Source organism: Odontomachus brunneus, unplaced genomic scaffold (genome assembly GCF_010583005.1).
Source record: "Odontomachus brunneus isolate Ranch 3 - 2012 unplaced genomic scaffold, Obru_v1 Obru_scaffold_128, whole genome shotgun sequence".
NCBI classification, from domain to species: Eukaryota; Metazoa; Arthropoda; class Insecta; order Hymenoptera; family Formicidae; genus Odontomachus; species Odontomachus brunneus.
Genome location: NW_022639578.1, coordinates 616,991 through 630,043, shown reverse-complemented (window position 1 = coordinate 630,043; position 13,053 = coordinate 616,991). Strand labels below are relative to the sequence as shown.

General features: G+C 43.9%; 1 protein-coding gene across 6 annotated transcripts in view; it reads left to right on the top strand.

Annotated features, from left to right (window-relative positions):
- The window catches only part of LOC116849895 (tensin-3), a 245,469-nt gene that overhangs the window by 80,170 nt on the left and 152,246 nt on the right, over window positions 1-13,053 (top strand). For all 6 annotated transcript variants that reach the window (XM_032827522.1, XM_032827524.1, XM_032827526.1 and 3 more), the window contains 2 exons: window positions 6,755-6,863; window positions 7,464-7,501. In XM_032827522.1, the coding sequence (XP_032683413.1) occupies window positions 6,755-6,863; window positions 7,464-7,501 (147 nt within the window). The remainder of the gene's footprint in view (window positions 1-6,754; window positions 6,864-7,463; window positions 7,502-13,053) is intronic.

The window sequence follows — 13,053 nt, the reverse complement described above, 5'->3', positions numbered from 1 at the left end:
ATCTGATAATCTTTAAATGTATAGAATTATGACCGAAATTACTACATATTTGTTTAAAACTATTATGCACATTTGGCTTTTTATTATAAAGTTATTGTAATTATTTGTTTATTGCATATTTAGTAGATCTTCACACAAATTTACTTTTTATAGTAACTTATAAAAATTTCAATATGGCTCGGAACTTTACAAAGGACATTGTAAAAAAAGATATAATTTTGACGTAATTTCCACTAAAATATTTTACCCGTGTACGTGTCGTGCTGAAAACGGTTTGCACCGATATTTTCTGCACGCCCACTAGAAGCGTTCGACATGAAGATAAAATCGAGTGGCTGAATCTCGGAAGGAAAAGGGCGGTGGAGGAGAAGACCGCGGGTTCTCGTCTTTGTATCTTCGCGGTTAATGCAAGTCGAAGTGTTCCGAGTCGCATGCGTAAACGCGACCCGACAAAGCCGGCTCTGTTCGAGCTCTGATTCGCTTCCCGTCGCTCCTTCTTCTTCTTCTTCTTCTTCTTCTTCTTCCTCTTCCTCCTTCTCCTCATCTTCTTTCGGATAATCTCGAGCTGCTCGCTGCCCACGCAGTATCACGACAGAGAAAGCGCACTTGATGCCACTTGAATCGCTCGACCGAGCTTTGAACTCGCGCTTTTGCACAAGCTCGCGGCTCTGTGCGCTCACTTAAAAAGCCGTATTATCGTCTGTAATTTATTGCTCGATTGTAATAGAACTCTACTTGATTATAATAGAAATTTATTGAAACAACAGGTGTTTAGAGGCGCGGAACTATCTGGCTTGTTTCGAATTCATTAAAACCGGATGGCCCGTCATACACATTTATCGCAAATTACGCTAGACCGCACAATGCTATATGTATGCGTATTGTACCCATTGAACGCGCGCCGAAATTATATGTTACATGATATACCGCACGGCCCACTGAATCTATCACGAAATATAGTTATTATCCACCCGCGGCACGATTATCCATGCTGCGATCCCAAATCAGTTTGCTCATTAAACGAAATCTCACCGTTTCCTTTGCACGCGTTCGATCGGAGTGCACTAAGAAAACCTGCCTCCGGCGCAAAGTAAAAAATACTGGTGGATGTTTAAGTTGCTGATTCAAGTTGCCAGTTTGTTTAACTGCGCGAATATCCCCGAACGGACTAAAGTTAAAATCGATTACCAAAGTGCAACGAAAAACAAAGGTCCGACTGAACTAATTGGGAAACTTTACTTATCGAGAAACAGTTCCGACTTATTTCCTTGCTTAAATTTCGTCTTTTATAAAAAAAAAAAGAATCTAATAGAGTCATTTATTATTTCATGAATAAGTAAGCCTTACGGTGAATAAATATTTTCGACACTTTAATAGTGAATAAGGAAGTCACTCACATGACCGACACGTTTTTCGTCAATTTAAAATTATCAAAAAATTCACATACCTTCTTCCAAGCATCAGCTAGTAGATGATGAAGTCATTAAAAAAATAAAGTTATATATGATTCGTTATAGCTTTTTTTTTTAATAAGAATCTACGAAGAAAAATACTTCGTTTAAGAAATCATAATTTCTTGAAGGAGTAAGTGTTAAGTATGAAAACTAAAATAAGAAAACTAATTATGATAAAGCTTATAAGGGGATTAGTGTCGTGAGTGACTTCGTAAAGGTTGCGTAGAGGTACACGCTGGAGTGAAATCCCGAAGGGACTTGAAAAAATAGAGGAGTGACGCGCAGCTCGCACGATCTCGCCAATTCCCGCGGAGATTAAAGATCAATTAGCCCTACGTGATCAATGGTAGTGCTTGATTCCAGTAATGTCAAAGGTCTCGGTGTACTAATGAATCCGGCAATTAGTCAGCAAGATCTATGCACAATCGTTACGCGATAAATAACATTCAACCGTAACTAACGCGTATTGTGTTACGTCGACACACCGTTATCGTTTTCTTCCTTCCTTTCTTTCTTTCTTTTTATGACGACGCGCTGTCAAGGAGTGCCGTACGAACGGATCGGGTAATTAGCTGGCGAATTAGATATACTGTCGTTAAGCGGCCTGAATTATCGCTGGGAGGCTGCCATCGGCCGCGCTGGCATTAAACAGCCATTTTATCTCTCGATTCGCACGCTCTATTCGAATTCCAACGATCTCTGAAAAGCGCGGAATGCTTTTCGAACGATAGTCACGATCTTGACCGATAATTAATGTGACGCTTATTATTGCTTTTCGAATATGGAATATTCGCCGAATGGCGCGTTTTACATTTAAGGATTCATCGAAATCGACGGGTGAAAGGCGACGTGCCAAATTTTTGCTAAATCGCAGAACTCTCGCCGGAAAAGGGCGTGGGATCTATGATAAAGTCTATCTATGATAAAATCTATGATAAAGTCCCACGGGTATTAATCCCGCGACTACGGAAAAAATATCGTAGTAAAAATTACAACAAAATTTTTGTAATTTTGGACCACATAGTATTGTGATCGAAATTGTCATATATTTATCGGAAAATGTTGTGCACGTTTACTTGTTAATACAAAATTACTGTTTCTGTAGTATTTTATATAATTCCAGTACAGCCCAGCAAAAAAATATTATAGAAAGAATCTTCTCTTGTTGGACTTTGGCTACGTTTTAAAATACATCGAAAAAAGAAGTGTTGAAACCGTATTGAAACAGAGCGTAAATTACATCAACGTCTGTTTGCCAACTGGACAACTAATTGTGACAAATAATACGAAGGAACACAGGCGAAAGAGAGAGATACGCGATACGATAGCTGTAAATTCAAGACGCGCGTGGGATCACCGAGAAATTTATTCCGAAGTTCACGTGGCACGGTGTGAGGTTCGGCCGCACAAATCAACTTTTACGACGGCGAGACACGTGCGACAATATACAGCAGCATGTCATTACGCAACAATAAACCAGCCCGAGGAGTAATTTCGACAAACGCGGTGTCCATAGATCAAACCTCACGAAGACTCGACGAAAAAGCGGTACAATGGACGAACGGCGTGTTTTATCGTTCGATAAAAAGGATAAGCGCGTGGCAGGGTTTACGGTGAGCAAGCAAGCAAGCAAGCAAGCAAGCAAGCGAGCGAGCGAGGAAAGTATCACGGCGTATAATGTCCAATAAGGAAGGCCGTTCTTCCGAGTCCGCGCGCCGGGTCCATATAACATTATAATAATTCATTGCGCGTGCCCTGCGGCGCCGATAAAACTGATAATTACGAAATATTGCGGCGCAATAATGGCCCGATATTTTGCAATCCACGTCGACACGTTCGTCGCCGGCCAACGCTGATAATGCGCAGTATGCAATAAAATTAATGCATCGCCGGCACGAGATGTCGTGTGAATTTCATCCGCGAGTCTCTCCCTGCCGGGCGGCGCGCGTTTTTCTCGCGTCTCAATTACGTGGCTCGCTGGAAAACGTTATAGCCGCACTCTCATGTGCGATGATTAAACCCGCTTAACATCTGCGCGAGGAAAAATGTGCCTGCGTTCGTTCATGCGTGCGTGCGTGAGTGAGTGAATGAGTGAGTACATGCGTGCACGCATTCGCGAGCCTTTGCGGGCTATAACGAAGCTGCGCTCATATATTATATGTTCTGTACTATATAACTATCTCTTGCTCCTCTCATTTTTCTTTTCCTTTTTATTTTGGAAATGTACGACCGTAATTATGTATCTGAAGAATAACGAACATAAAAATGCCATAGCTGCAAAATATTTCCGTATATAGTATTAAAGGGAGGTTGTCGTAAACAGCCGAAAAAGTAAGAGATTTTTACGAATTTTTCTTCAAAGAAATTAATAAAGATACCAATATAAGGTTTCGGCCATTGCTATTTATCATTGTTTTAAGTATAAAAAATTATGTACTTATTTAAAAAGGAATTTTGAAACTTCGTCATCCAGATTTTTTCTGCGACCGCCTCTAACTGACAGACAATATAACATCATAATAATTTGAAGTAAATGAAACAAGAAAATTTGAAACTTATATTAAATTTACCAGAAAATGAAAAAATTTACAAAAACTTCCCCTTAAGCGTGCAAGTTTTATTTGGTTGCATCACTCGACACTGCTTTGCAGCTGTAAAACGACAACATACGATGCTTTGCGTCTGTAAAATGACGTAATTTTATTCAGTAGACTTTCCAACCAACGTCACGTAAAACGTCAGAATCCACTTCCTCGCAATAGCGTTTACTACACGCCAGTTCCATTCGATTCACTTAAAATATTTCGACTGTCAAAGGAAGTCTCACTGCTCCCCGTGTGTGGATTTATAAACCTAGTGTAGTATCGTTTGCGTGTGCAGATTGCTCACTCGCGCTTCACTGAGCGCGATTTGTCGAGACCGTACCGCGGTAACCCGTATTCAAATCTGCGTTTTCCTCTCTGGGGATTCGATCGACGTGGGTGAGGAGACGGGGGTAACCACCTTTCTCGATGAAGAGCCGAGCATCGCGTGTTCGTAATCGGAGACCGCGCTTCGCAGAGGATACGGAGCGCCCCGGGCGCTTATTTGCGCATAACTTTGCGAACTGCCTCTCCCGACAGTGCTGCGCACCGGCTTAAGTACTGTTAACAGGTTGACTGTCGTACTGAAGTCATAGAGAAGGCAAACGTTCCGCCGGCAGCGTATCCGGGGATAAACGCGATCCTAATGAATGGCTGTTCTGTTTTCTCAATTTATGCGCCGGTCGTCCGCTCGAGAGCCTTCTTCCACCGTGGCCGCAGAAAAGCCACACATGAGAATAATTATAATCGCCGCGAAGCCTGCGCAGCCGAGAGAGAGCGAGAGGGGAACGTAGGAGCAGTGATTAAGCGAAGCTGATCCCTGTTATGTGATTAATTGTATGAGCTCATTGCGAGCTGGCAATATTGCGAAGTGCATTCTGACGTTTCACTCTACGATAACTTCGTTACACCGATAATGATGCTCCAGTTTCAGTGATTCTTGTTTCAAAATGACTCTCTTCACGTGGAGAAAATATCGTACTAAAAATTTCAATAAATCTTTTTATTCTTGGACTACATGAAAATTAAGACCAAAATTATTATATATATTTGTCTAAAAATGTCATGTACGTTTGATTTTTTGCTATAAAATTATTGTAATTATTTTAACATTTTTTATATCGTATATTCGGTAAACTATATCTACGATAATTTATATTATAATCCAGATTAACATAATCCAGATTTTTAGAGCAAAATTTTAAATATAATTTTTAAATTAAACAATATAAGCGCTTAAGAATAGGAGGAAGGCGTACTAGGACGCCGTACGTTCGGGACCTGCGTATCTTTTCATTCCAGAGAGAGAAAAATATCGAAAGGCCGGGACTCTCGAACCCGGGTCTTTCGCTTTCCGGGCGACTGCTCTAAACCACTGAGTTACCTGATACTCCCTAGAGAACGCTCAGAGATGCCGTTCGAAAGCATGTCTAACGCGATCCCAAGCGCACGACGACTATAGAGAAAAACATTGTTATTGTACCAAATGGTATAGCTGTCAATCTCTCAAGATCAAAGGTTGCTGTCCAGGTATGCCCGACTCCACCGTTGCTCTTCCTCATCCGATGTAAATTATAGAAAAAGTTCCGGGGTCGACACCAATTTTTTTGGCAGCCCCCGAATGCTTGATATTCCACGTTTCGCAACGCGCCAAAAGGGAAGACTTCCCACCACAGAAGGAGAAAGGCGTATTCAAGGTTACGAAAGGTGACAACGGGAACATAATCCAGGAAGTTTAAGGAACATAATCCAGATTTTTAGAACAAAATTTTAAAGTGAAATATAATTTTTAAGTGATCCTTACTACAACATTTTTCCCATATATAAAATCTTTTGTACAAATTGTATAAATTCCTCAATACGCCAACTATCCAACGAATAGTAAATATACCAGTTTAATAATAATTGTTATAATATAATTATAATTACATTTACTTCCTGAAAATTCTTCTGTAACTACCTCATGATAGTAAAATATTACGTAATTAAAAATAAAAGTATTGTATGTGTATGATATACGTATTTTAATAATTTAACTTTCTTCAAGTTTTTTTAAACGAGTTAATACGTTCTTTTTAGTATATAAAAGTATATAAAAGTTCTTTTTAAAAGTATATAAAATTACTGTATTATAAATTTTATTTAAATTTCCCATCAGATTCCCGTCACGCAGTTCGTAAATATTGTCTTATCAGAGTAAGGCAGTCGGCAAAATTAATTTTCACTTTCTCAGAGTGGTACATGATTGTCACATAAATAACAATTGCAAATGATATAAATGTTACATTGATGTTCCACTCAAATATCCTAACACCAAACACAGAAGTACAATGAACACAATCACATGGTGGTCGTTGCATATGCCCGAGATGCAAACGTTAACGTTGTCGGTTTTTCAATTAACAAACATTTCGTTTATAAATACCTCGTCGCATTACAATATCCATGGCTGCAATACATCTTGCGTTTCGCGACCTCATTTATCACAAACATATTCCTCTTCGAGTTGAATTCGAACACTGTTGAACAGACTCCCCTTTTATAATGTCGCGCCTTAACGAGGTTAATCGCTCGAGGGGTTCCCGCGACTAATTGATCGATGTTGATGAAAAAGTTGGCCGCAAAAAGTACGAGGTGGCGCCGGTCATGACGCTTCCTTCCTTTGATTGTCCAAGGCGATCATCGTAGTAATTCGTTCTCTCTACCATTCTGTTTCAGAGCGACTTTGAACCACAGTGCCACGTGTTCCGCACTAAGCAACTGCGCAAGCCCAGACCATGTCATTTGTGCCACCAAGCGGTCATCAAGCAAGCCTCCTGCTGCAGAGGTGAGTCGATAACATCATTCCCTAAGGCAGTAACAGCTGGTAGTACTCGGGGTCGGTAGTGCTTTCAAATCAATAGTTGATACGGAAGCTCCTACTTGGCGGGAAGGTGCCAGTTAGAACGATTCCGCTGCGGGGCTCGAAGCGTTCCGCTTGACATTTTTCTTTTTGTTATTATTATTATTATTATTATTAACCTTATCACTGGTATTAAGTCTCATTGCCGTGCCCCAGATTATACGAGACGATTGCTACGATTAACGCAGAAACTCGCTCGATAGAACGCGCATCTGCGCGCGTGAAAGTCAGATCGGACCGATCCTCTCTCGCCGGCGTCCCCGCGCAAACGAGCAATTAACGTGATTGTACATTAGCATGACATGAAGAAATGATTGTAATGCTGGCGATAACGATCCTATTGACTCGCGAACGCGTGCGAGCGAAACGAACGAAGCCCTATCCGCAGCTGCTTGCCACTCAATCAAAATGTTTAGTTTGCGAATCTGCGACATTTGTAAATTGGAATTTATAAGCGCGAGAAATATATCGCGGCAATCTCTCCGTAAGAATCATATTGTACAGTCGGGTCTTTCTTTGTTTCAGTTTGCAAATACATTTGCCATAAGACATGCGAGGACAAGGTACGTATAAGTTTACGGATTATCTTTTTACGGGAGAGAGTAGCTGCATTTGATTTCTCTAGTGTGACAACTTCGCGCGAACGTTCCGCAAACGCAAACGCGGCGACTAGGTTGTCGCGAGGATGTCACTTCTCCTAAGCACGACATTCGTAACCAAGGTACTCCTTCTCGGAAGGTTTATGACAGTCTGAAGCGGAGAGCACACTTCCACGTACGTAAAGAGTTCCCCTCTTCCATTCTGCCGTGCTCTTCTGCGTATTTCCTGGTACTTAAACAAAACCTTCGAGATACGCTAAGCCGCTAAGCCTTCAGTTGATAGCGATTATGTGCATCAGTTGTTATCACATTTTTTCATGCGTCGGCAAAAAATATTTCTGTAAATATCAAGACTTTATTATTAATCAATCGAATAATTTTTTGCTTATTTTCTGTTCTACTTCCTTTCAGTATCAACAGATACAATTTTGCACATCTTTCGTGCGCAGTAACTGCAGGAAAAACATTACATCTTGACTGGGATCCCAAATAGTTTTACTCATCACAGTTACTAAACAAAATTTAACGTAGCTGTCCAGTAACTGCTTGGCAACTGCATTAAATTTCTATCAGAGTTGTTCTCCTCATTTTCATCTTATTCAAGATGGCTCACCAGAGCACATACATAATTCCAGAACTAGACTCTGAACTGACGCTTAATATTTAAAGATCTCACAAAATTCGCCCAAGAGATACACCGTTTACGATAACAAGGAGTCGATGGCATCAGGAATTTTAATATCTCTGTTAACGTCGTGCAATCTCTCGCTCTCCCTCTCTCTCTCTCTCTCTCTCTCTCTCTCTCTCTCTCTCTCTCTCTCTCTTGCGGTAATGATCACCCTTCTCACGGCCTACGGGTCGATGGCGTGATAGCAACAAAATAACACAGATTAATGAGCAGCTTCCACGATTCTCCACCACCCATGCACGAGCCTGAGCTCGGCTTTTAATCCGAAAAGTGCGTCGATATCTTAACCGACGAGGAAATTCTTCGAACGGTTCTTCGGTCTGACGTGCTCGAGAACGTCCATGCCGGTCGTCGGACCGGGTGTGTACATACAAGGGTGTGTGCGTGCGTACGTGCGCGCTCCTTACGTGAAATGCTGTGTGGGTTCAGTCACCGGGCAGAGGCAGGGCACGAGATTTCCTCGCCTCACCTGCCACGTACTCTCCGAGTACTCCTGTGTCACGCTCGCACATGGAGTGCCGAACGTACTCACACGCGTCTCCTCCAGCACGCGCCTCCGCCGAGACGAGACGAGACGAGACGAGGTGAGTCCTGAGTGCCAGCGGGAGGATGAACACTGCTGGACACCGGTGAAGAAGAGCGCGCGCCAGACACGAGAACCATCGTGCGGCGAAGAAGCGCGGCCGGAGAGGCCGGAGAGTGCACGACTTCCTCCGGTAAGAACGGCGGCAGGGCGCGGTCGTTCCGCATTGTGCCGTTTGCCGGAAAAGGCGGATTAACTCTGTCGTTATCTCGCTCTAACGGCGAACTAATGCCCCAGAAAGTGTAATCCTCGGCTTGCGCGGATGTCATTCGACGCGGCGCAACACGAGCGGGGTTTCTTTCGCAATCCGCAAAAAATCGCTCAACATCCGCACGCGGCATCCTCCGCCGTGTATTGCGGGCAAAATGGTGGTCGTTCTCTTATGGTTTATGGCTCCTTTGCGCGTTCATGGCTTGATTTTAATTAATATCGACCACGATAATCTCCACAGGATGAAGCTCGTTGATAGTACAAATTGGTTCGCCACAAATCCCTCAGGATTTTAACACGAGAGGGTAAACCGACTGGAGAGGGAAGTGTGTATGCGCGTACACGTTTTAGAGCTCGTTTACGGGGATATGATGATCGGATATTATGAGCGCCGATCGGCGTTTCTTCGAAATGTCACGTCGCTCCGAATCGTGTGCGATCGCTCGCTCAAAGCCGCCGCGAAATTAACGATCGCAATCGAATGACATTTCGTGCGGGCTAGAAAAATACGCCGACGGGGGCCATAAACGATGGGGGCCCGTACGTAGTAATTGCCAAGGTCGTCGCCAGCTATCATCGATTGATCAGCGGGACTGGCGGCATCCGGTCCTTCGACGTGATCACAAACGTACGATCATTAGTAACGCGGACTCATTACGCTTACGAGCGGCAGACGATCGTCATTGCTCTTTTCTCGGTGAAAAACGCATAATTGGCCGCCGGCCGGCGTCGCAAAAATCCTACGTCATATCCGCCGCGAAGATTCGAGGCGGCCACAGTGGGATGAGGAAAAAAGAGAGAGAAAAAAGAAGGAAGCGAACGAACGAACGATCGCAAGAACGCATGGACTCGAGCACGAGTTATTGCAACGTGATAAACATAGGCCGCGCTTCTTCCACATCGTGAATATTCGCGAATTTCTCAATGGTCGTGTGAACGACCTCTAAAGTAATCGCGCGATCGCGCCTCACGCGATTTGTTAGATAATCACGCGGTATGGATTGCGTGCCGGATAAAAATCGAATTAATAGGGTCGACCTGGCTACACCTCTTCGTGTTTGCAGCATACTTTCTTGAAGCGAATCAGTAAAAAGGTCTTCGATGTATATGTGAGCGATTTCAAAACTGACAAATACATTTAAACATGATATATTTTTCTTTATATTGGCATTTCTACTATTAACTGATTCTTTCAACGAGATTTTACCAATTGCATGCCATACTTATAACAATCATGAACCATTAGTTATAAATATAACATTTGTTATAAATATAACAAGTGAAGAATGCATTCTAACTGCACACTTTAGAAAGCAGAAGGTCGAACTCGCCGAGTCCGAGAATCCGCCTCGAACATTACGATTAGCCTTAGTGCGCCGGTGATTCAATAAAATTTCATTACGACAATGAATACATGCACGGACGGTATAATGTAACGCCAATGACGGCCAAACGGCCGTCTTCTACGCCACTGACGCAAAGTGTGCGCACTCGTTAGGAGCGCGAGAGCTCGTACTCGTAGACGTACACGCCGGCACGCGTGTGGTCTCCTATCGGTACACACGGTGTCTTAAGTTCAAGGCGACGAGACGCGGAATGGATATACCCCGGCCGTTCGAGAAGCTCGGCGGCGCGTGTGGCGAATTACATCATAACGTGGAGGTGGAGAAAAGGTCGACGACAATAACAATACCACGAAGAGATGGACTCTGGCCTGTGGGCCAAGCGGCTCGTCTCCTGGAAGGAGCCCGGGACCTGTTTCGAATTTCAAAATGCATGGCGCGAACGTGACGCACATGGAATTCCGGCACGCCGGTTTTTATCTTGTTTTCCTCCGTCGTCGGCGAGGACGCAATAACGATCGGGAGTTGCAAGTAAAGAGCGCTCGTCTTATCGAACTACACGTAGCCGTCGTGACCGATGTGCGGGGTGAGAGCTCTTATTTCAACGGGGACGTGTTTATATTTCAACGGTGAGAATCGTCGTTTAAAGCCAAGTCGATTTCCTCCGCCGTTGCGGAAGAGCGCGCGTAACCACCTCGGATTACGGTAGCGGCGCAAATAACGATCGCGTGCTCGGTGTATTCAGCATATTGCTCGACCGTGACGCGTGCTTTTCACACTCCAACACCTCGATTAGTGAAAGAGGCGGTAAAACGAGGGAAAAAAGAACCACTTAATGAGATTACGCGAAATTTGCCACGTTTTGCCGACGGAATAGCAAACGGCAAGCTCTGTACACGGGCTTTGGAACTTGAAAGTCGATTCATGTGCCGCGGATCTTCGAGTGTCTGAGTCTCTATTCTGGACGCGTATCGAACGCTAAATCAGAGCCCTACTCTCTATATTTCTTGGAGCGAAATTTCACTCGAAAAGTACAGTAACGGCTGAGCCACTGGAATTCGAGTTATTTTTCCCTCCTACAGGAGCGAATTCTCCATTCTGAACCGTTGCATGAATATTTTCACTCGAAATTGAAGAACGAACGTTACGTATTCCACCGTCAGAGGAACATATTCACTTCAATTGATTGAAACATTCACTCATACGGAATCAGAATCCACTCTAATCTTGAATAAAACATTTACTCTTGTGGCTTCACGTGGTAATATTTTTACTATCGTCTCGAGTGAAAATACTGTTTTCCACTCTAAGAAATTTGCAGAAGAGCGACATTTCGATATATTGAAAGAGGCCATTTTGTATGCACAGTGATATGTAAAGTTAATCTCAATAATTATCTTAAATAAGTATACTCACGTCACATTTAGCTCGAATTAGCTGTAGAAACAATATGACGCTCGGGCTTTAGGATTCAGATAACCGATAAAACGGAACTTTTCATTGTCGCCTCTCTGTAAATCCAAGATTCTATATTAAATATGCTTCTCTGATTCTCAAGCTGAAAAGATGTTTTACGCGACTCTGGTATAAGAGAAACAAATTGGAAGGACATATTTAACGTTCGTTATACACCTGGAATATGACCCCTGAGCTTAAATCACGTTCAGCTCGGTCGTCAGACGAACTTTTAGCAGACAATGTACCCGGTGTAGAGCAGACACTAGTACGCCACAATGCTATCACGAGCGAGATATGGCTCGCTCCTCCCTCGCCGCGGTATCTCGCGAGTATTGATATCATCGCCGTAACTCGGCCGCTCCTCCTGGAATTCCAGATAGGGCGAGTTGAGAGCCGCTGGCCCGATGGAACGAGCTAACGAACGACATCATTCGTCGGATATGGAGAACCCAAGGTTTCCTCGAGATCGAAGGTCACACGATTCTCGCCGCGTCCCTACGCGAGCCTTTTTCCTCGGCCGTCCGAGGAACTCTCCTTTTTTATCGATTCCGAAATCTCCGCACGCCCCCGGCTATTTCGCCTGCATACGAAGTCATCCCTGATGATCGCCACCCGACGCATTCTTCCGAAATATCGAGATGAGCCCGGAATCCATCGCGCAGCCCATATCAGATGCGAGCCTTCTTTAGCTGTGGGCTGATTGGAAATCGATCCCTTTCTGTCCTCCACCCCTCCACCCCCTATCCCCAGATTCTAAGATACCCAAGTACCCAAAACAAAACACAAAAGTCACACAGTGCATGAGAGACACAGAGTTGAACGAGAAAGGATCCGACATAGAGGATCCGATGGATCCCACGAAGATCTCCCGCGAATACCAGGCTCCGATAATTCCAGAGCGTGCATCGTACTTCCCTAGTAATAGGGAGGTAGTTTGTGCCGGCAAATAATGAAACACTCGCTTAAATCTACATTAATTAATATAACGACCATAATGAAGGCGCGCAGTTCCATATCATATCGCAATCGGAAGCCCGTGCGAATAATCGAACCTTAGCCGTAACCTTAACCCTGCAGTGCGTCCTTGTTCTACGTTCTACGTTCACCGGTGAGATCTTGTAGCCAGGCGGTCGCAGGAGCCGGCACTCTCCCCTTTTAGTGCTCGCCGTGGCTTCCTTCGGTGCATCGTCCTGTCCGTGGCGATTGTAAGCCGCGCCAAGTACGAAACCGGCGG